Source organism: Pelodiscus sinensis, chromosome 22 (assembly GCF_052426305.1).
Source record: "Pelodiscus sinensis isolate ZL-2025 chromosome 22, ASM5242630v1, whole genome shotgun sequence".
Lineage (NCBI taxonomy): Eukaryota > Metazoa > Chordata > Testudines > Trionychidae > Pelodiscus > Pelodiscus sinensis.
Window position 1 is genome coordinate 406122 of NC_143073.1, and position 22493 is coordinate 428614.

The window sequence follows — 22493 nt, forward strand, 5'->3', positions numbered from 1 at the left end:
GTGAACCTTCACCTCTTCCTCCTGCCACACCTGCCCCTTGCACCATCCGCACCTCTCCCCCCTACTCTGCTGTTCACCGACAGCGTCAGAAAAGTGAGGGCTGGTCTAAGACATGAGCTAGGAGGGACGATTGAAGGAATTGGGCTTCTTTAGTCTGGAAAAGAGAAGACTGAGAGGGGCCGAGAGCAGTTTTCAAGTATCGAAAAGGGTGTTACAAGGACGAGGGAGAAAAATTGTTCTCCTTGTCCGCTGAGGACAGGACAAGAAGCAATGGGCTTCAACTGCAGCAAGGTAGCTTTTGGCTGGACATTACGAAAAGCTTCCTGCCTGTCAGGCTGGTTAAACACTGGATGTGGGGGCGTTGTGGAGTCTCCATCCCTGGAGATATTTAAGAGCAGGTTAGACAGACACCTGGCAGGGATGGTCTAGATCAGGGCTGGGGAAAAGGACCAATTAGGGCATGGGAGCAGGGGGGATGGGCACAAGTTTCCTCCACCCTACCAGGAGCTTGGGGTGCTTAGAAGAGCCATGTGCTCCTGGCAGGGTGGGAGAAAACTTTTCACGCTCTCCCGCCTCCACGCCCTGATTGGCCTAGGGGCAGAGGAGTGTGGGAAGTCTCCTCCCACCACCAGGGGCACCTAGCTGGCACTGGGGGGGGGGGGGCGGGGGAGGGACGCATTCTCCCATCCCCAGACCAATCATGGTCTCTGGGTGAAGAAGCCTGGCAGTATCATGGCCCCGCCCCTTCCACTTGCTACCCCGCCCCCTCAGGTGTGGACTGGGCCACTTCAGACGTTTTTGAAGTGGTCCCCAGCAAAAAATTATTGTCCACCCCTGATCTAAATGGTTCTTGGTCCTGCCATGGGGGCAGGGGACTGGACTGATGACCTCTCGAGGTCCCTTCCAGGTCTGTATTCTGTGAGTCCAGCCCTGCCAGCCAGGCAAGCCCAGCAGGGTCCTCTCGCAGCTTGGTTCCTACAGACACCTCCCCTTTTAGCTCCTCCCCCCGTGCACACTCTGGAGTGGGGCTCTTTGAACTCCTGCTCTAGAGATTTTGTCCTTCTGTGGTCCCAGCCTTTGGCCCTGCTGCCCAAGACAGGCCCTGCGGGCTCAGCGAGAGACTGAGCCAGGCCCCTCGGAGCCCAGCTGTGAGGTGAGCTGACTACACAGTGACCCTCACACCTGTGGCTGCTACCACTCTTCTGTAATTGCAGTGTTATGCCAGGCAGGGCAGGCGGCCAGAGAGGGCTGAATACCCCGCAGGCCACCGGAGCCAGAGTCCACCTGGAGCAACGTCCAGGAGTCTGGCGTTAAAGATGAACAGTTTTATTGGGGCAAAAGCATCCGTGGGCTGCAGCTCACTTCATCAGATGCGTGAAAGGAAAGAGAAGGAGACAGACTGTAGGGTACAGGGCTGGGCGTGTTACATCACAGCTAATACCCTCGGGTGGGGGTGGATAAGTGAGAACACCTGCACTGGAAAATCATTGATGGTAATAAGCGAGCCACTCCCAGGCCCTATTCGGACCCATTCTCATAGACTCATAGACTCATAGACTTTAAGGTCAGAAGGGACCATTATGATCATCTAGTCTGACCCCCTGCACAGTGCAGGCCACAGAATCTCGCCCACCCCTCCTAGAATAATCCTCTCACCTATGTCTCAGATATTGAAGCCTTCAAATACTTTGAAGGCCCCAACATGCAGCGAGTCCTTCAGCTGTGATCTGTGCCCAATGCTACAGAGGAAGGTGAAAAACCTCCAGGGCCTCTGCCAATCTACCCTGGAGGAAAATTCCTTCCTGACCTCAAATATGGCGATCAGCTAAACCCTGAGCATGTGGGCAAGACTCACCAGCCAGACACCCAGAAAGTTCCCTATAGTAACTCCTATCATCCTTCCATTGACCTATTTCCAACTGATAATGAATGGTCAATTAGTTACCAAGATCATGTTATTTCATCCAACCATCCCCTTATCATAGAATCATAGAGCTGGAAGAGACCTCAGAAGGTCGTCAAATCCAGCCCCCCGCTCTAGGCAGGACCAATCCCATCTAAATCAACCCAGCCAGGGCTTTGTCAAGCCGAGACTTAAACACCTCTAGGGATGGAGACTCCACTACTTCCCTAGGTAACCCATTCCAGTGCTTCACTACCCTCCTAGTAAAATAGTTTTTCCTAATATCCAATCTGGACCTCTCCCACCACAACTTGAGCCCATTGCTCCTTGTTCTGCCGTCTGTCACTACTGAGAACAGCCTCTCTCCATCCTCTTTGGAACCTCCCTTCAGGAAGTTGAAGGCTGCTATCAAATCCCCCCTCACTCTTCTCTTCTGCAGACTAAACAGACCCAAGTCCCTCAGCCTCTCCTCGTAGGTCATATGCTCCAGACCCCTAATCATTTTCGTTGCCCTCCGCTGGACCCTCTCCAATGCTTCCGCATCCTTTTTGTAGTGGGGGGCCCAGAAGTGGACACAATACTCCAGATGTGGCCTCACCAAAGCCGAATAAAGGGGAATAATGACATCTCTGGATCTGCTGGCAATGCTCCTCTTAATGCATCCTAATATGCCATTAGCCTTCTTGGCTACAAGGGCACACTGTTGACTCATATCCAGCTTCTCATCCACTGTAACCCCCAGGTCCTTTTCTGCAGAACTACTACTTAGCTGGTTGGTCCCCAGCCTGTAACTATGCTTGGGATTCTTCCGTCCCAAGTGCAGGACTCTACACTTGTCTTTGTTGAATCTCATGAGATTTCTAGTGGCCCAATCCTCCAATTTGTCTAAGTCATTCTGGACCCTATCTCTGCCCTTACGCATATCTACCTCTCCCCCTAGCTTAGTGTCATCTGCAAACTTGCTGAGGGTGCAATCCATCCCCTCATCCAGGACATTAATAAAGATATTGAACAAAACCGGTCCTAGAACCGAATGGTGTCAAAACCCCTTGACAACTCTGTGCACACGTCAGTACAAGTGACCCCCCCCATCCCGGGACCTAACCACGTCAGCCACCACGTCAGGGGGTTCATACAACTGCACATCTCCTAGTGTGATCTGTGCCCTCAATGCCCCTCGGCCAGGCATATTGGCCAAGCCAGGCAGTCTCTGTGACAAAGGAGAAATGGACACAAATCAGACACCAGCAATGGTCCCACACACACACCTGAGGGGACCATTGTAACCAGCCTGGGCATTCAGCCATGGATTTAAACACAGCCGTTCTCCTACAAAGGAATTGCACTGACCAGTTACAGAGAGACACAGCAGAACTGGGATTCATCTGCCTTGGGCTCTGCCCAGGGGACCCCGGCGTCACCCCAGGCAGCACCAGGCTGAACCCCAGTGTTTCACTTGAGCCGATCCGCTCGTCCTGCCTGCTCCCGCCCGTCCGGTGCTGAGTTAACCCAGCACGTTCTCCCCCCCCGCCCCCAGGCCAGCACCAGGCCTAGGAACAGCAGAGCAGTGCCAGGGCCTGAGGCCTACGTGGGGGGGCCGTGTGCTCTGAGCCCCTCCCTCGAGGAAAGGGTGGGGACGGGCAGGTGGGCGTCGAGGAAGCCAAGTGGAACCTTTGCCCAAGTGGAACCGGGTCTGGCGCTGGCTCTAGAAATGTGGGGCTGTGAAACTACCCCTTTTGCTCTTGGTTCCTGCGTCTGGAGCAGCCGGATTCGAACTGCCCTGGCAACACACATGGCGGCACCAGGGATGATTCCCAACTCCATCGCTTTCTGGGAACGCCCCGGGCGCTTGGATCACTCTGAGGATCTGAGTTCATGTATTATGACCAGGCAGCACCAAATTCAGCACCCCTCCCTCTTCTCTCCCGGTCTGAGTGCCCCACCCTCCTCCTTCCCATTCAGCGAATGGAGTCAGTGCAGCCCCAACCCACCCAGGGTGGTGACATTTGCCCCATCCTGCTGCTTCTCGGCTGTGCTGTCTAGTTAAGCTTTGAGCTCATCAGAGCAGGGACTGTCTGGGCACCTGTGTTTGTACAGTCCCGTGCACCCTGCGCGAAACACAAGCCACAACCAATGAGACCCTGCAACTGAATGAAGCCCCTGCTCTCAAACCACCCGCTCCGGCTTCAGACCAGGCACCCAGAGCGTCACTTGCCCCTCGCCCGGATTGCTACATGGGTTTCGTTCGCCGTGTCTGAGTCCCCCAGAGGAAGCCGGGGAAGGAAGAGCGCGTGAACTCAGCCGCACGAACTGGCATTTCAGAGCATGGCACCGAAGGGCAGCTGCGTGTGGTGGGTTTGGATCTCGGTGCTGTGTGCTGGAACCGGTGAGTCGAGTCAGGGACGGGGGGTGTGTGTGTGTGTGTGTGTGTGTGTGTGTGTGTGTGTGTGCGTGTGCGCGCATGCACACGTGCAGATCAGGGGCTGTTTTATTTCCAGTGGTTTATGGCTGCCCCCGCAGGAGGCTAGATTTGCGTGTTTGGGTGTAACTGACGCTCCCAGGCACAGCCTCTGAACAAAAGGGGGGGGGGGTCCTTCATAACCGAGCATCCAGGGAAAGCCAGATCCCAGAAGATTCATCTGGGCAAGGGGCTAGGACGGGGGGGGGGGTGGGGGGTGCGGGAATGGCAGCTCGTGCAATCATTGGAGGGGGGAGTTGGAAGCCGGGCTGGTGAGTGTCACGGGGAGGTGTGGGACAGGCGTGTGCTCCAGTAAGCACAGCAGGGGGCTGGGTGGGGGTCCCAGCGTGGCCACTGTCAGTTTGTGACCCTGGCTCACTGCCAGAAACACTGTACAGGCTGTATCCTGCCTCTGATCCCCCAAAGCCGGGTCCTCCCTCTGCACCACGCTGCGGGAGAGACGGAAACCCCCCAGAATGCACCTTGGCCAAGCTGCAGCGGGGTGGCTGGCTCCTGGGATTGCTCTTCTAATCCTGACATGATGCCCTGAAACATCACAGCCTAGTTCAGAAAACACCACGTCACGGGGGGTTAATTATCTGGCCCTCGGATAACCCAGAGCAGTCGCTTCTCCTGCAGCAGGGAGCTCACAGACCGGCTCCGCTGGGGCAGGCCCGCACTCATAGAATCATAGAATCATAGAATAATAAGACTGGAAGGGACCTCAAGAGGTCATCGAGTCCAGCCCCCCGCCCTCAAGGCAGGACCAAGCTCCATCTACACCATCCCTGACAGATGTCTATCTAACCTGTTCTTAAATATCTCCAGAGAGGGAGATTCCACCACCTCCCTTGGCAATTTATTCCAATATTTGACCACCCTGACAGTTAGGAATTTTTTCCTAATGTCCAATCTAAACCTCCCCTGCTGCACTTTAAGCCCATTACTCCTTGTCCTGTCCTCAGAAACCAAGAGGAACAAATTTTCGCCTTCCTCCTTGTGACACCCTTTTAGATATTTGAAAACCGCTATCATGTCCCCCCTTAATCTTCTTTTTTCCAAACTAAACAAGCCCAGTTCATGAAGCCTGGCTTCATAGGTCATGTTCTCTAAACCTTTAATCATTCTTGTCGCTCTTCTCTGTACCCTTTCCAATTTCTCCACATCTTTCTTGAAATGTGGCGCCCAGAACTGGACACAGTACTCCAGCTGAGGCCTAACTAGTGCAGAGTAGAGCGGCAGAATGACTTCACGAGTTTTGCTTACAACACACCTGTTGATACAACCTAGAATCATATTTGCTTTTTTTGCAACAGCATCACACTGTTGACTCATATTCAACTTGTGGTCCACTATGACCCCTAGATCCCTTTCCGCCATGCTCCTTCCTAGACAGTCGCTTCCCATCTTGTATGTATGGAACTGATTGTTCCTTCCTAAGTGGAGCACTTTGCATTTCTCTTTATTAAACCTCATCCTGTTTACCTCTGACCATTTCTCTAACTTGCTAAGGTCATTTTGAATTATGTCCCTATCCTCCAAAGAAGTCACAACCCCACCCAGTTTGGTATCATCTGCAAACTGAATAAGCGTACTCTCTATCCCAATATCTACATCATTGATGAAGATATTGAACAGTACGGGTCCCAAAACAGACCCTTGAGGAACTCCACTTGTTATCCCTTTCCAGCAGGATTTAGAACCATTAACAACAACTCTCTGACTACGGTTATCCAGCCAATTATGCACCCACCTTATCGTGGCCCTATCTAAGTTATATTTGCCTAGTTTATCAATAAGAATATCATGCGAGACCGTATCAAATGCCTTACTAAAGTCTAGGTATATGACATCCACCGCTTCTCCCTTATCCACAAGGCTCGTTATCTTATCAAAGAAAGCTATCAGATTAGTTTGGCATGACTTGTTCTTCACAAACCCATGCTGGCTATTCCCTATCACTTTATTACCTTCCAAGTGTTTGCATAGGATTTCTTTAATTACCTGCTCCATTATCTTCCCTGGGACAGACGTTAAACTGACCGGTCTGTAGTTTCCTGGGTTGTTCTTATTCCCCTTTTTATAGATGGGCACAATATTTGCCCTTTTCCAGTCTTCTGGAATCTCCCCTGTCTGCCATGATTTTTCAAAGATCATAGCTAAAGGCTCAGATACCTCCTCTATCAGCTCCTTGAGTATCCTGGGATGCATTTCATCAGGACCTGGTGACTTGCTGACATCTAACTTTCCTAAGTGATTTTTAACTTGTTCTTTGTGTATCCTATCTTCTAAACTTACCCTCTCTCTGCTTGTATTCACTACGTTAGGCACACCTCCAGACTTCTCGGTGAAGACCGAAACAAAGAAGTCATTGAGCATCTCCGCCATTTCCAAGTTCCCTGTTACTGCTTCTCCCTCCTCACTAAGCAGTGGGCCTACCCTGTCCTTGGTCTTCCTCTTGCTTTTAATGTATTTATAAAAGGTCTTCTTGTTTCCCTTTATGCCTGTAGCTAGTTTGAACTCATTTTGTGCCTTTGCCTTTCTAATCTTGCCCCTGCATTCGCGTGTTGCTTGCCTGTATTCCTCCTTTGTTAGTTGTCCTAGTTTCCATTTTTTATATGACTCCTTTTTTATTTTGAGATCGTGCAAGATCTCCTTGTTAAGCCAAGCTGGTCTTTTGCCATATTTTCTATCTTTCCTACACAGCGGAATTGTTTGCTTTTGGGCCCTTAACAACGTCCCTTTGAAATACTTCCAACTCTCCTCAGTTGTTTTTCCCTTCAGTCTTGCTTCCCATGGGACCTTACCTACAAGTTCTCTGAGCTTATCAAAATCTGCCTTCCTGAAATCCATTACCTCAATTGTGCTGGTCTCCCTTCTACCTTTCCTTAAGATCATGAACTCTATTATTTCGTGATCACTGTCCCCTATACTGTCTTCCACTTTCAAGTTTTCAACTAGTTCCTCCCTATTTGTTAAAACCAAATCCAGAACAGCTTCTCCTCTGGTAGCTTTTTCAACCTTCTGAAACAGAAAGTTGTCTCCAATGCAGTCCAGAAACTTATTGGATAGCCTGTGCCTCGCTGTGTTAGTTTCCCAACATATGTCTGGATAGTTGAAGTCCCCCATCACCACCAAATCTTGGGCTTTGGATAGTTTTGTTAATTGTTTAAAAAAGGCCTCATCCACCTCTTCCACCTGGCTAGGTGGCCTGTAGTAGACTCCTAGCATGATATCACCCTCGTTTTTTACCCCTTTTAGCTTAACCCAGAGACTCTCTACACAGCTATCTCCTACATTCATCTCCACTTCAGTCCAAGTGTGTACATTTTTAATATACAAGGCAACCCCTCCTCCCTTTTTTCCCTGTCTGTCCTTCCTGAGCAAGCCGTACCCTTCCATACCAACATTCCAATCATGCGTCCCATCCCACCAGGTTTCTGTAATACCAATGATATCATAGTTGTATTTATTGGTTAGCAATTCCAGTTCTTCCTGCTTATTACCCATACTTCTCGCATTTGTATATAGGCATCTAAGATACTGATTTGATCTTGCCTCCCTGTTGTGCCCTGACCCTCCTTTCTCCTTCCCATTATAGGCCGTAGTCCCCCCCATTTCCAACCCATCTCCCAGTCCCGCACATGCAGCACTTACCTGTGGGCTTTGTTCACCTGCCCCCAACAAACCTAGTTTAAAGCCCTCCTCACAAGGTTAGCCAGTCTGTGTCCAAACAAGGCCTTCCCGCTCCTGGAAAGGTGAACTCCATCTCCGCCAAGCAGTCCTTCCTGGAAGAGCACCCCGTGATCAAGGAAGCCGAATCCCTCCTGGCGACACCATCGTCGCAGCCAGGCATTCACCTCCAGGATGCACCTCTCTCTGCCCGGGCCCCTACCTTTGACAGGAAGGATAGAAGAGAATACCACCTGCGCTCCAAACTCCTTCACCCGTACTCCCAAAGCCCTGTAGTCACACTTGATCCGCTCAGTGTCACACCTGGCAGTATCATTTGTGCCCACGTGGATGAGTAGCATGGGGTAGTAGTCAGAGGGCCGGATAATCCTCGACAATGCCTCCGTAACATCTCGGATACGGGCCCCTGGCAGACAGCATACCTCTCGAGATGAGCTGTCAGGGTGACAGATGGGTGCCTCCGTTCCCCTCAGAAGAGAGGATGGTGCATTGCACTCCAGGGAGCCACAGGGGGTTTAAGCGGCCGTGGGGATAAGGCACCTTGGCTCCTAACCGGGCTGAGCAGCACGAGTGGGCCCCAGAGAGCAGCCTGGGCTGAAGGCAGCATGCTGACTGCTCTTCTACTGGGGAGCGACTGCCTAGGAAGGAGTCCTGTGGAAAGGGATCGAGGGGCCATAGAGGATCACAAGCTAAATATGAGTCAACAGTGGGACACGCTGAAAACAAAGCAAACGTCATCCTGGGCTGCAGTAACAGGAGTGTTGTGAGCAAGACACGTGGCGTCGTTCTCCCGCTCTGCTCGGCGCTGATCAGGCCTCAGCTGGAGTCTTGTGTCCAGGCCTGGGCACCACGTGTCAGGAGAGATGTGGAGAAACTGCAGAAGGTCCAGGGAAGAGCAACAAGAATGATGAAAGGTCTAGAGAACAGGAGCTAGGAGGGAGGCTGAAAGAACTGGGCTTGTTTGGTTTGGAAAGGAGGAGACTGAGAGGGGACATGGCAACGGTTTTCAAGTATCTAAAAGGGTGTCATAAGGAGGAGGGAGAAAACTTGTTCTCCTTGGCCTCTGAGGACAGGACAAGAAGCAATGGGCTGAAACTGCAGCAAGGGAGGTTCAGGTTGGACATTAGGAAAAACTTCCTACCCGTCAGGGTGGTGAAACACTGGAATAAGTTGCCTTCACTGGAGATATTTAAGAGCAGGCTGGACAGACACCTTTCAGGGATGGTCTAGACGGTGCTGGGTCCTGCAGTGAGGGCAGGGGACTGGACCACTCGCGCCCCCTTCCAGTTCTAGGATTCCATCCCCAATAGGTTACAAGCTCCCAGGGTGGAGAGGCGAGCAGACACAGTGAGCATGAAGCAGCCTTCCTGCCTGGTCCTGGTGCTCTCTGACTTGCTGTCTCTTGCCCACACGTCTATTGCCAGCCGGTCTTCGCAGTGTGTTGTACAGCAGCTAGGGGTCCTGGCACGGGAGGGGGGTCGCTAACATCTACAGCAGGGCTACTCAGCACATGGTCCATGGGCCGCATGGTTTGGGGTCACGCAGGGCTCAACACGTGGCGCGTGGTCCGTTTCCTTGCACCCCGCGGGGCAGTTTGGTTCACACAGGGCTCAACACATGGCCCATGATCCGTTTGCTTGTGCCCCGCAGGGCTCAACATGCAGCCCGTGGTCCGTTTGCTGGATTCACGTGGGGCTCAACACGTGGCCCATGGTCTGTTTGCTGGGTTCACGCGGGGCTCAACACGCGGCCCGTGGTCCGTTAGCTGGATTCACGTGGGGCTCAACACGTGGCCCTTGGTCCATTTGCTGGGTTCACGCGGGGCTCAACACATGGCCCATGGTCCGTTTGCTGGGTTCACGCGGGGCTCAACTTGCGGCCTGCGGGTGGGCTCCTTTGAACGTGGCGCCCACTGGGAACACGCTGCACAGCAACAGGCGTCTCCCCGGAGGGTGAGCACTGACAGACGCCAGTGGCCAGGCTGGCCGGACAGACGGTGCAAGGTGTCGGTGTTTCTCGCCCCCAGGGAGGAGGGGCCAGGAGCCCCGGGGCATTGTGGGAAGTGCTGGCTGCTTAGCCCTGTGGGCAGCGCCTGAGAGGTGCTGACTGGCTCCCACTGGCCACGTTCGGGTCCGGTGCCGCAGCTCAAGGGTTAATCTTTGTATTTCTGCTGGTCAGTGTGGAAGAAGCTATTTGCATATATTTGCATATAGATTTGCATGTACACACAAGCACACGTAAGCTGTGGCCCTCGGCATGGGCTGGGAGTGTCGCTGGGGCCCCAGGGCTCCCAAGGCCAAGCAGCCCTGGGCTACACTTTCCCAGACAACGCTGCTTCCCGTTCCCTGCCGCCGATTTGCATCCACTGGGCCGGCTGCGCCCGGGAGCCGCTGGCGAGGCTCAGCCACTCTGGGCGATTGCCGCAGCGTCGGGGGCTGCTGGGAGGTTTCCCAACCGCCTGGTCGCCCCAGTGCGAGGCTGCCCTGTTTCCTCCGTCACCGTGAGGCAGCAAAGTAACGGCCTGGTGCAAGGCCTTGCCCAACCGCACTGAGCTGGGAGGGGCGCTCCGGCGGGCGTGGGGCAACAGATGGTTCCTGTCCCGGGGGCTGTGCTCAGCCACAGAGCAGCTGGTGACACTGTGGCGGTTGCAGCGGAGAGAAGGTTAATCCAGTTACCGGCCCTGGTTCGCCTTCACTCCCAGGAGCGGGGAGCAGTGCTCCCCTAGGCTGTAACGCTCGTGTGGAATAACTTTTGTGCTGTGCGCTGATGCCTGGGTGGACGTGCACCACCAGTAGAAACACCTGCTGCTGGCTGTGGGCGTTCTGCTAATCAGCTGGGCGGCATCTGAATCTCGCCTGGGAGGCTGCCCAAGCGCTCATCTGACAGTACACTGTCCATGGGTTCAAGCACACCCAAGGCCCGTGGTCCTGGACAGGCCTATCCTCCAGCGGCAGGCTGGATGCGCGAGTCCCCAGTTCCCATCCTGGGGCCATGGTCCCTGGGAGCTGGGTGCGTGGGCCGTCGCTCAGGAGAGGTTCAAACGCAGCTCGGCAGAGCCCACAGCTAGGATCTGTGCTTCCCCTGCCTTTGGGCATCTTATGCCTAGACTGCGGCGCCCCGGGGTCCTGGGCCCGCGCCCCACTGCCTGTGAGCTGGGGCTGGTCCCGAGGGGACGTCAGAAACCGGAGCAAGGCGGCCGCTTGAACGAGAAGCTCACGAACATGGGCAAGTCGTTCAAATCTCCCCGCTTTGTAACGCCGATCCCTGGGTCGCCTCGCGTTACCGCGTCCCGAATAATAGAAAGGGGGGAGCATTCGCGTGGCCTGGTGCGGGGCCCAGCCGGGGCGAGAGGCGAGCTGCAGAAAAGCTTCTGGGGAATATTCACTGAGACTGGAGGGGGGATTCTGCAGAACCCGGGAACAGATGCCCCAGGGCGCGATCCCCCTCCCCCGCAAGCTTTGCACCAGGGCGCCTTTTCTGGAGTCGCAGACCGAGCTCCTAGCCTCAGCACACAGGGCTGCTGTGGACTGTGCAGGTCTCCAAATATTCACCACCCACCCACCCTTCCCTTTTGTCTCCAGCCAGCAGGGCCTGCAGGCCCCATGGGCCCTGGGACAAGGCGTGTGGGGGCCAGTGGGGGGGGGGGACAATTCCACACCCCCAGAAGGTGCAGGGCCTTGGGCAGAAGGGGGGTGGGGCAGCCAGCCCTTAGTGTAGCCAGGACCAGACAATGGCATAGAATCATAGAATACTAGGACTGGAAGGGACCTGGAGCGTCATCGAGTCCAGTCCCCTGCTATCATGGCAGGACCAAATACTGTCTAGACCATCCCTGAGAGACATTTATCTAACCTGCTCTTAAATATCCCCAGAGATGGGGATTCCACAACCTCCCTGGGCAATTCATTCCAGTGTTTAACCACCCCGACAGGCAAGAAGTTTTTCCTAATGTCCAACCTAAACCTCCCTTGCTGCAGTTTAAGCCCATTGCTTCTTGTTCTATCCCCAGAGGCCAAGATGAACAAGTTTTCTCCCTCCTCCTTTTGACACCCTTTTAGATACCTGAAAACTGCAATCATGTCCCCCCTCAGTCTTCTCTTTTCTAAACTAAACAAACCCAATTCTTTCAGCCTTCCTTCATCGGTCATGTTCTCTAGACCTTTAATCATTCTTGTTGCTCTTCTCTGGACCTTCTCCAATTTCTCCACATCTTTCTTGAAATGCGCTGCCCAGAACTGGACACAATACTCCAATTGAGGCCTAACCAGCGCAGAGTAGAGTGGAAGAATGACTCCTCGTGTCATGCTCACAACACACCTGTTAATGCATGACCCCGTGTCCCAGGGCAAACACTCACCGCACAGCGCCTCCTGCTGGGCACTCAGGGAATTAGCTCAGTTCAGCCCTGGAGCGCCCCCTTCAGGCCGGTGCCGCACCTACTGTTACTGGAGCATGCCTTAGTGGGGCTGCCACCTGATATCAGGACCCCAGGCCCTCCCAGTCTGCGGCGTCCTGCCCTGCCGCAGGGCCCCCACACTCTGCAGTCCTTCCCCTCAGGAAGCCCCCAAACCCCTCAGTGACCCACGGCCAGGAGTCACCTAGCCCCTGCCTCAGGGGAAAACTGCAGCCTGACATGGCCATGCAGCATTGCGGCGGGGGGGGCGAGGGTGGGGGACTTGCTGCCTTCTTCTGCCCTGGCTGCCTCCCTGCAGCCTTAGTGCCCTAAGGCCTTGCCTCAGACCCTGCAGCTTGGGAGCGAGGGCAGGCCAGTGTGCCCCAGCCCTGCCTGCCTGCCTGCCTGCCTGCCTGCTCGCCCATCCCCTGCCCTGCTCCATCTCAGGGAGTCTCCAGCTTCCCTGGCAGCCAGGTTCCTCCCACTCCCCAGCTAGAGCAAGCATGTGTCCCCTGCTCCCTCCAGCAGCCCTTATTTACAGCCCCAGCTGGGCCCTGATTGGCTGCTACCTGCCTCAGCTGCTGGTTTAACCCTTCTTGGCCCAGTGCGGGCAGTCTCAGACCCCATCACCCTCCCCCAGCCCCCAGCCCCCAAAGCTGTGCAGACCATGCAGCATGCTGCTCCAGCAGCTATTTAAAGGGCCAGGGATGCTGACCCCCACTGCTGCCACGAATCGCCAGACCACAGGGCAACCCCCCCCCCCCCCGCCCATGCAGGCCTGTCTTCCACCATTTCTCTGCACGTTCAACCCCCTCCAGCGAGAACTCTGAGCACGGACCATTGCTGAGCCGTGACAGGCTGTACTCGCGTGGTCCTGGTCATTGCTGCCGGGGCCTGCGCTCGCCATGGGGGCGCTTGGACAGGCCCACAGGCATCCACCGGGCCACGGGGTCAGGGCTTCCGACGAGTTTTCTTTTCACTTTTCAGGGTCTGACTTTGCTCTGTTTTCACTTGGAGCCTCTTAAATCCGACGGGTCGTACATCATAAAAACTCCTCTGGTCTCTGTCAGGCCCCGTGCAAATAACTGTTACCTGGGGACGGCCAGTGCGCATCCCTCTCTCCCTGAGAAAGAGGGCGACCGCCCTCATGGGCTTTCCCTGTGTAAAACATTCGCGGAGCAGGACGGATTTATCTGGGCTCTGATCCCTTTCTGGGGTTGGGTTCCTGGCTGCTGCACCCTAGAACTGCCTCCTCCCATCGCTGCAGTGGGTCAGTGTCTGCCTGGCTCTGCGGGGGAGTGACCCCAACTCTGTGCCTGGCCTGCGGGGAGAGCAGAGAGTCTGTCCCAGCAGACAGGATGGGTGGGGAGCCCCAGAGAGCAGGTGTCAGTGGCATGATCAGTCCACCAGGACCAATCCCAAGGGGACTTCTGTGACCACACCCCGACACAACTGCGTTAAAGCAACACAACACAGTGTCCAGATAACACAGCTGTCAATCACCACTCTGCCCCACTCCTGCGATTTGTGAGGCACACGCGCCTGCCTTCTGTGACCCAGCTCTCCTCGGGCGCGCAGGGTGTGACTCCCCGTCACCCCTCCTGGGGCTGAGAAAGAAGATCCGCCTCGGTCATTGTCCAGAGACCTTGCCCAACCAGGAGGGAGAGGTGGACGAGCTGGTTGGGCAAGCAGGGACGTTGGTAGCAGGGCTGTGCGACTGAGCGAGGAGGAGGAGACCCGAACTGCTTGTGCCTCAAATGAGCTGCCCACAAGGACAAGCCACTGGGCAAACGCCGGCCACAGGAGGACCATGCGCAAGAGCAGGTCAGCAGAGCATCTTGGCAAACACAGAGTCGAACGTCTTTGCACATTGGGAAACCGGAGCTTGGCTCATCATTGCAACACGGATGGGAAAATGTGGCTGATGAAAGACTTCCTGTGTTCTTCAAGAGCTTCTACAAGACCTCGTGTGTGCATCTCTCCAGGAGCATGTGATGGGCTGGATCACAGGGGCTGTCACCCAGTGGGCTGATCATACCACCACGCCTGCCCTCTGGGGTGCCCCACCTCCCTGTCCCGCTGAGCCAGACACTCTGGTCTCCCCCAGCAAAGGCACAGAGTTGGGGAAACAGCTCCCCCCCCCCCCCCCCCGAGCAACACAGCTGCTGGGAGGGCTCAGCTATAGGGATTTGATAGCACCGAGGAACGCAACCCTCAAAAGGGACTAAACCCCCAAAGAACTCCATCGAACGCCATCGAAACAGCAGTTCTACAGAGAGAAAGGGCCTAAGACTCACTCACTTTATCAATGACAGAGAGAGATGCACAGCGGTTGCTCCCAGAGAACAACTATTTACACTGGGTTTGATAATAAATGAAAGTCGTTTTATTAAGTAGAAAAAAATAGATGTAAGTGAATTCAAGTGAAAACAGACAGATCAAAGTAAGTTATAAGCAAAAAATAAAACAAAAGCCTAATACACGTTATTCATGCAAACTCTTTCCCTAACCGTAGTATTAATTATCTTTTTCACAAGCCAGGCAGCTTTCTAGCCTGAGCCCAATCCTTCCCTCTGTTCACTCTGAGATGTTTCCAGCAGGCATCTTAGCTGATAAGTGGGGGTCCCCTGGGGGTCTGGCAACTGCCCCTATTGTTTGGTTTCCCATCTTTATATCCCCTTTGCCCAAGGTGGGAATTCTTTGTGCTCAGTTAAAACGTCTCTCACCTTTAGTGGAAAAGTTCCAGATCTAAAATGGGTCCCAGCAGCAGGTGGCCTGGCCACATGTCCTGGCAGGACCAATCATGAGCCAGTATAACAAGAAAAACCAAATCATTCACAGATCCTTGTCTTGAGCACTGGGCCATTATGTTTCTGGCGTATCGCTAATGGCCCTAATGAGCCATTATGAGTTATGCATATTCATAAGCCGATTTTCATAAAGCCTGGCCCAGAAATCAGGAGGCAAACCAAGAGAATCTTAAGATACTTACTAGCTGAAAATCATGAGATTCAAATAAGTTTTGTTGATTTAGAGGAGCTTGCCTTACAGATTTTGAACTCTTGTTTTGTCGGTTATTAACATTAATGATCTGTCTTCTCATAGTACCAAGGAACTCTGTTCATGGCTCACCATTCAGAAAAACCCTGTCCCTATTTTTACAGTTGCACAAGCAGCGGAGAAAGGACAGTCGTCCAAAGACACGGGGCAAAGCAAAGTCACAACGAGCTATTTCACCAGGACGGCAGCGAGTATGGACACAGAAGCAACGTGGGTCACTACAAACCCAGCCCCCGCTGCAGAAGCAGAACCCACCACACCCAACACAACCATAAAGGATGTCACTGGGCACGAACCCAGTAAGTCTGGGGCAGAGAGCTCTGCCAGGCGCATTCTGGGTCCCCTCTCTGCGCGAGCTCCCTGGGATAGGGCTGGTGGGTTTCTTGCAGCTGCAGCCATGGGAGACGAGCGCAGGCTGGGAAATAGTTTGAATGGCTCCGAATATGGGACTGGGATTTTGTGACTCCAGCCCCAGGGGCATCAGAGGAACCATCGAGGCCTTAAGAGAGGGAAAGGGCAGCAGCTCTGAGTCCATCCACTCAGCGGGGTCCCTCCTCCCCATCCAAGCACCGTGCCGCAGGGACTCTGATAGTGAGCATCCACTGCAGGCGGCACCTCCCTAGTCCAGCACCCGGGACCTGGCCGGCTCCGAAGCAGAGACTTTACCGGACTGTGGGAGGTCCGTGTTGTCAAGCAGCATCTCCAGCACTGCCCCTGCTCGCTGGGCTGCTAGAGGACACCGAGGGTAAATCAGAGCTAAGGAACAGCCCAGAGCGCTGAGCGCCAGGCCGGGGGCTGTAAACAAACTTGGCCACCCCCAGGAAGAGTGGACACCCGGCTGACTAAACTCCCACCGGGCCCCGGGTGTTTCCGGACCAAGGGGGCCAGACAAGAGCGGTTTAACCTGTAGGATTATTGCAGTAATGCTATTAACCCTTCCTTCCCCAGGGCTAGTTTACAGCCAGGTAAGCGTGTCTCCGAAGCAGCTCCCACCCTGCGAGGCTCTCTGGGTAGACGTAGCCAGGAAAACAGGAGGAGCCGAGACTGCCTGGAAAGCCAGTGGGGGCCAAGCTCCTCGTGCGTGTGCGAGTCATTACGTGGCACAAACGGCATAGGGGCTCCTGCAGCAGGTGGGAGGGACTGACAGCTCCTTGGGCAGAGGCCGTCTCTTTGGCCTGTGCTTGTACAGCTCCTAGCGCCGGGGGCTGCCGAGCCACCGCCGGGATCCCTCGGAGCAACCGTCATGCAGACAATAAGCACTGACCCGTATGAGTCGCTCCCGGACGGCAAAGACTGGCAGCTGCATCCGGAGGTGCTGCAGGAGGATTTGTCACTCCTGTGCCTACAGCACTGGGCTGGGACACAGACGACCCAGATTCTAGGCCCCCCCCCCCCACTCTGCCACTGGCCTGCTGAGCGACTGTGGGCACGCCATTTCCCCTGCTCCATGCCTCAGTTTCCCTGGCTCCCTTTGAGAAGGGCTTGGCAAGCCAAGGATGATCGTGGTAGTGTCAACCCAGCAGGGCAGCTCGCAAAATCCGCCATCACCATCCACCTCGGGGCAGGGATCCGCAAGGGCACCCTGCCCGGCACTGCACGGGAAGTAGGCGGGGACATCACGTACATCTGGCCCCAGCCCGGGAAGAGCCACGCTCTGTCCACAGAACCTCTTCTCTGCATCGCCCAGCTGCCTGCCAATAGCTCCCTGAACGACCCCGGCACCCGTCGCAATGCAGAGTGCGAGAATGCTGAGCGAGCACTGCCGTGGTCAGGCGCAGCACCCCACCCCCAGCGTGCCACGTTAGCTAGGGCTGTGGTGAGAGCACTGGCCTGGGACCCAGGAAACCTGAAGTGGGGATGGGCACTCCGTGCCTCAGTTTCCCCTAGGGCCCCGTAGCTATTTAGACTGTAAGCTCCAGGAAGCAGCCCCCATCGGTGCTACAAGACAGGGCCCCGTGAGCAGCGGGTTTATGGCGGTGAACTCACCAGCAAGCTCTCCGGGTCGCCCCGAATGGGCCGAGAGCTGCATGTCTGGGTTCTCGTTTCCCCCTCCTGGTGACTCGACTCCTTGTCTTCCCTTTGCAGGAGGCCCGGCTTCCAGCTCGATCAAGTACTGGGTCCCACTGGTGTTCATGGCCACTGCGTTGCTCACCCTGTACTTCACCTACCGGAAGGTCACGGAGAGAGGTGCGGGCTGTGCGCCGGCCGGGTCTCTCAGGGTAGTTGTGAGCCATTTCTGCCAGGAAAGGAGGGGGAGTCCTCGGGTGCCTGGGATCCCCAGCCCCCACCTGGATATTCCAGCCAGAGCTGAGCAAAACTGCCAGAGTGAAACCACCGAGGAGTCCTGGGCACCTTAAAGGCTCCGATTTATCAGGGCTAAGTGTCCGTGGGCAAGGCCCCCAAAGCGGCAGCCCAAAGGCGTCTGCCTGGTTGCAGATACAGCCCAGCGCGGTAACTGCCCGAGAGCAGAGCCGGGTTAACGGCAGCGAAGGGGGCGAGTGACTGAATTAGGCAGGGCCGCTGCCCAGTTTTAAACTGGGTCATTTTTCTATGGGGGAGGGTTGTCCCGAGAGCAGATGCTGAGAGGGACCCGCAATGTGCACTGAGACCAGGGAAGTGCAGCAAGCTCTGGGCAGCGAGGCCGCATGTGCCCCGTGCAACACTGCCCGTGGGCACGCCAAGCCCCCGCATCACAACAGGGGCACGTTGCTCCACCAGTGCAGACAGCCACAGCCCTTCCGGTCAGAAGCTGCATGTTTGGTCTGCAGCAGTCAGAGTTTAGGTCCTGCTGCTCTCAAACCTCAGGCCTCATCACCTGAGCTACAGGAGAATCCCCTAACAGTGTAGTGTCTATGACACGATGGAGTAGTTCTGATTTCATGCAGTAGAGGGCAGCGATGCACCCACACACCTAGCTACTTCTTTAAGTGAGGTAGGATTGAAACGCCACTTTTGAGTCTCTTGCCACAGCCCTTTACCGCCACCCACCTTCCTCCAGCACCTGCCCCACTGCGCGGCTTTCGTTGGTGAATGCAGCAGAACCTAAAAAACATTTATCCCGCTCGTGATTTCACCAACTGCCGCCCTTTGGGTTTGTTCCGCAGAAAGCCGCAGCAGAGCCGGGTCTGTCTCTCAGTCCTCAGGTAAGTTTCACTCCATCTTCTATGCTCTTCACACCCATCATGTAGCAAGGCCTGGACCGGGGCCAAAGGCGGACAGAAAGGGCCAGACCCTCAACTTTATTTGGGGGTTTAATTCCCACTGATTTCAGCAGAGTTAGGCACCTATACACCATTAAGGCGCAGGACCCAAGTGATTTAGGAGCACAAATCTCAAGGGCTCTCAATGGGAAGGGTGAGGAGCGAAGGCTTCTGGAAAATCTCAACTTTAATTGCAAAGGCCAATATTATTGTTTGCTGGGGTTGTGCCCAAGGACCAATCAAAAACTAGGTCCCCACGGTGCCAGACGCCGCACAGGCCAAGGGCTAGACAATCCCTGTGCCGAACCACGTAGATTTGCTGCCCCTCTCATATTTCCACGTCATGAGCAGTGTTGCCAGGAGAAATCCAAAAGCTGCCCGGCTGGTTAGCAGAGCCCCCACAGCTAGTTTTTTTATGTCTACTTGTGGTGCACCTTTGCACATGCCTTGGTGCACATGCACATTTATTCTGCACATGGATGAAAACAAATTGAAAGGCGCATTGGTCACAAGTGGGGAGAAGGCCCTGTCAATCCTGCGGCAATTCAGACATTCCGGGATTTTCCACGAGCAGCTGCTGAAATGTTTCAAATGAACCAAGGGAACCCCCAGGCGTGTGTGAAAGGAAACAGCAGAGCGCCACGCTTTCGAGTAGGGCTGTGAAAACGGTTAACTGGTGAACGATAGCGCTTAACCGGTTACCCGTTTTAAACTAAGTCATGTCGCCTGGTTCTGCCGCCCGGCTCCGCCATGCCCATAGGGCCCTGCTGCCCAGCCCGCTAGCCCTGGCCTGGCACGGCTGGCCGCTGCCGGAGTTACCTTGTCTCTCGCCCCCAGAAGCTGGTCCCATACAAGACACTCAGCTCTCCCCACCTTGGTTCTCCTAGCCCCCGGGACCCACAGGGCTCAGCACCGCGGCAAACAGGGTTCTGTGGCCCCTCCCGCCCTGCCTGTGGTGCAGGGTCCCTGCCCTTCCTGGCACTTGCAGCCCATCGCGCTGGCTCCGCTCGGCCAGGCACAGACCCCACACACGTGGCTCAGTCGTTCGTATTGCAGCAGAGTCTGCGGGAGCGCAGGGCACGGAGCCAGGACTGTCCCATCCACAGGCCACATGGGGGGGCTGCCCCAGGTCTCGCACTTTTGGGGGCTTGCGGCAGCCACCCCAGCCGTCCTATGGATGGGAAAGGGGGGTATTGCGGGAGCCTGGCTCGGCAGCAGGGGTCACCCCGCACGCACTTCGCGGGAGGTAGGAACCAGAGTGGCCCAGCAGCCCTCTCCCGACCTGCACGTGGCTTGTGGCAGGAAGCAGAGCACCCCCCCCCCCCGGCACTGCCGCCCACGTGTGAGTGAGGGAGACGCCTGCTGCCTCCGCGCCAGGCCCCTGTAATCCCCTGGGCTGCATTGCTCGGGGGCAGGGGTTACCCTGGGCCCCATTCCTGGGGTATTGGGGTGGGTTGCCCCAGGCCCTGCGCCCCTCTCGGGTTGGCCCTGCATGGAGCAGAACCCCAGCATGCTAGGAGCTGTACAAACCCAGGCCACAAAGCCAGTCACTGCCCCAAAGAGCCTAACTCCCACCAGTCTGATTTCAATGGGAGTTAGGCACCTAAATCCCTTTGACGAGGGGGCTGAGCCCCCATTATTGCCTGGAGCAGAACGTGGAGAGAGAGGCAGCGGAGACTGAACTAACCTGCTTCGCCTCGGTTTGTATTAACCCGTGTCCATTTCCTTGTGCCCCTGCTTCGCTCTGCAGACTCTGTCTCACAAGACAAACCAGCGGCACCTGGCGCCATCCCTCACCCGCAGGTAGGTGCAGCAGTTTCCCTCCCTAGTGGCGTTGGTAGAAGAGTCCCACTTTCCCCGGCCCAGCGGCGAGGGCAGGTGGCTGAGGTCCAGAATCCGACTCGCTGTTCCTCCGCCCGGCTCCCCATCGCACCTGGAGCCAGCACCTTGAGCCGGCCCCATCTCTAAGGCTTCGTCTACACTGCAGGGTTTGCACAAGAAGTCTTTTGCAGAAGAGATTTGCACAAAAACTTCTTGTGCAAAAGCGCGTCCAGAGCTCAAAGTGCATCGCAAAAGCCACCAGAGCCCCTGTGCTTTCTCAGACAGGCGCTTCTTGTGCAAGAAACCCCTGCGGAGTGTGCACGCCTGCCTTTTTGTGCAAGAGCTATAGTGCAAAAAGGCGTCATTCCTCGTGGAAGGAGGTTTCCCTACACTGCAAAAAGCCTCTGTTCTGTCGATTGGATGGAGATTTTCTTGTGAAAAACTGGCTTGAGGTGTGGCCGCTCCGTGGGTTTTTGCACAAAAACCTTGTAGTGTAAACGTAGCCTAAAATGGGGAGAGGGAGTAACCAGACCCTGCTCTGGAAAGGCGCTGGCCAGGGCTCCCTGCAAGCTGAGTGCCTGGGCGGCCTCCCAGGAGAGATTCCAATGCCGCCCAGCTGATTAGCATGGGCACCCACAGCCAGTGGCCTGTGTTTCTCCTGGTGGTGCACATCCACACAGGCCTTGGTGCATGGAACAACATTTATTCTGCACACCGATGGCAAACATTAGAGGGAATATTGGGACTCGCATCCATAGATCTCAATGCGCACCCCCTATGGCACCACTTATGGGTCTCTGATGCAAGGCTTAGAAAGCCTCGGTGGGACATATTAATCCACTTTCACACCAGCACCATTGCCCTGTTTCCAGCAAACCGGCACCGATACCAAAGCGGAGCATAACGCTGGCTCTTAGTTCTCAGAGAAGCATTGCCCAGGGACAGACCCCTTGGGCCCTGTGCCTGATTCTACCCCTGGGCAAGTCACTGTGCCTGTGTGCCTCAGTTTCCCCATCCGGGACTAACAGTGCTTAGCAAGAGTGCAACGTGGCTTCACCCGTTCACAGTTGGGCAGCAGTTCAGAACAGCCCTAGGCATCGGCCTCTCAAAAAACACAAGCAAAGCTCAGTCTAGCGAGGCTGTGTGTTGTATTCCAGGCATGGGACCGGACTGACGCGGAGTCACAGCAGGCAAAGGACACTAACCAGGGAGAAAAACGAACAAGCTCTGTCTGACCCAGACCCTCCCCCAGCCAGGCCCCTTGGTTTTACTTGTAGCACTGGGGGAATTACCCCGTCAGCTGCTCCAAGAACTAGGGTGGGGAGACAATCCAGGTCGATGCCAAACTTTGGTCGACTTCCCGCTGAGTTCTGCCCGACTGGAATGCTGCCCAGTTGCTCTTCCCAGGGCCGCCTCTGGCACACCCAGCTCCACGGCTGGGTCTGTCCGGCTCTGTTATTCCCCGTCTCTCCCCGGATGGCTCCCTCTTTGCACCAATCCTGAGCCAGCCACCCATCTACCTCCCCCCTCTCCCCCCGAGAGCTCTGCCCAGCCACACCCGGCCTTGGCTCCTGGATGGGCACGTACAAGTCCTGGCGAGCGCGCGGCGCTCCGGCTGGATGAAGGGCAGCTGCTACAGAGAAGCATTTTGGAGGCTTCCAACCCGCCCCCGGGAAGCCCTCGGGCTTCTCCTCCATCGCGCTCCAAGAGCCGGGTGTTACCGCCGCACGATCGACAAGAGGCATCGCCACTGGCTGCCTCGCCCCATCCCGCCTTGGGTGGCTCCTACCTGGAAGGTCAGTCCCAGGGCCCTGCCCCTCGGCTGTGCCTTTGGGGGAGCCCACCCCTAGCAGGGGGCTGGAGCCATCCACAGCCAGTGAAACACAACCCCTGCTCCTGGGTGACCAGTCTTCCCAGCAAGGCAGGGAGGGGACATGGCCTGTCCACGACGTCCCAGCCAGCCGG

At 55.7% G+C, this 22493-nt stretch overlaps 1 protein-coding gene across 2 annotated transcripts; it reads left to right on the forward strand.

The window, feature by feature from the left end:
- The first annotated feature begins 20 nt into the window (after nt 1-20).
- Nucleotides 21-22493, forward strand: LOC149521753 (uncharacterized). 2 transcript variants are annotated; one of them, XM_089772808.1, is made up of 6 exons: nt 21-4289; nt 15612-15806; nt 17593-17694; nt 18612-18650; nt 20458-20510; nt 21686-22493. In XM_089772808.1, exons 1-6 carry the CDS (start codon nt 4229-4231, stop codon nt 21761-21763), a joined length of 528 nt encoding a protein of 175 aa, XP_089628934.1. In that variant the 5' UTR covers nt 21-4228; the 3' UTR covers nt 21764-22493. The 2 variants fall into 2 exon arrangements, with proteins under 2 accessions (XP_089628934.1, XP_089628933.1); XM_089772807.1 differs by having other exon boundaries at nt 20458-22493.

Bases quoted from the DNA above. Each gene is read 5' to 3' on its own strand.
- LOC149521753 (XM_089772807.1), top strand. From the start codon at position 4,229: ATGGCACCGAAGGGCAGCTGCGTGTGGTGGGTTTGGATCTCGGTGCTG. The intron at 17,695-18,611 runs GTGCGGGCTGTG...TTTGTTCCGCAG, and splicing joins CCGGAAGGTCACGGAGAGAG to AAAGCCGCAGCAGAGCCGGG. The intron at 18,651-20,457 runs GTAAGTTTCACT...TTCGCTCTGCAG, and splicing joins GTCTGTCTCTCAGTCCTCAG to ACTCTGTCTCACAAGACAAA.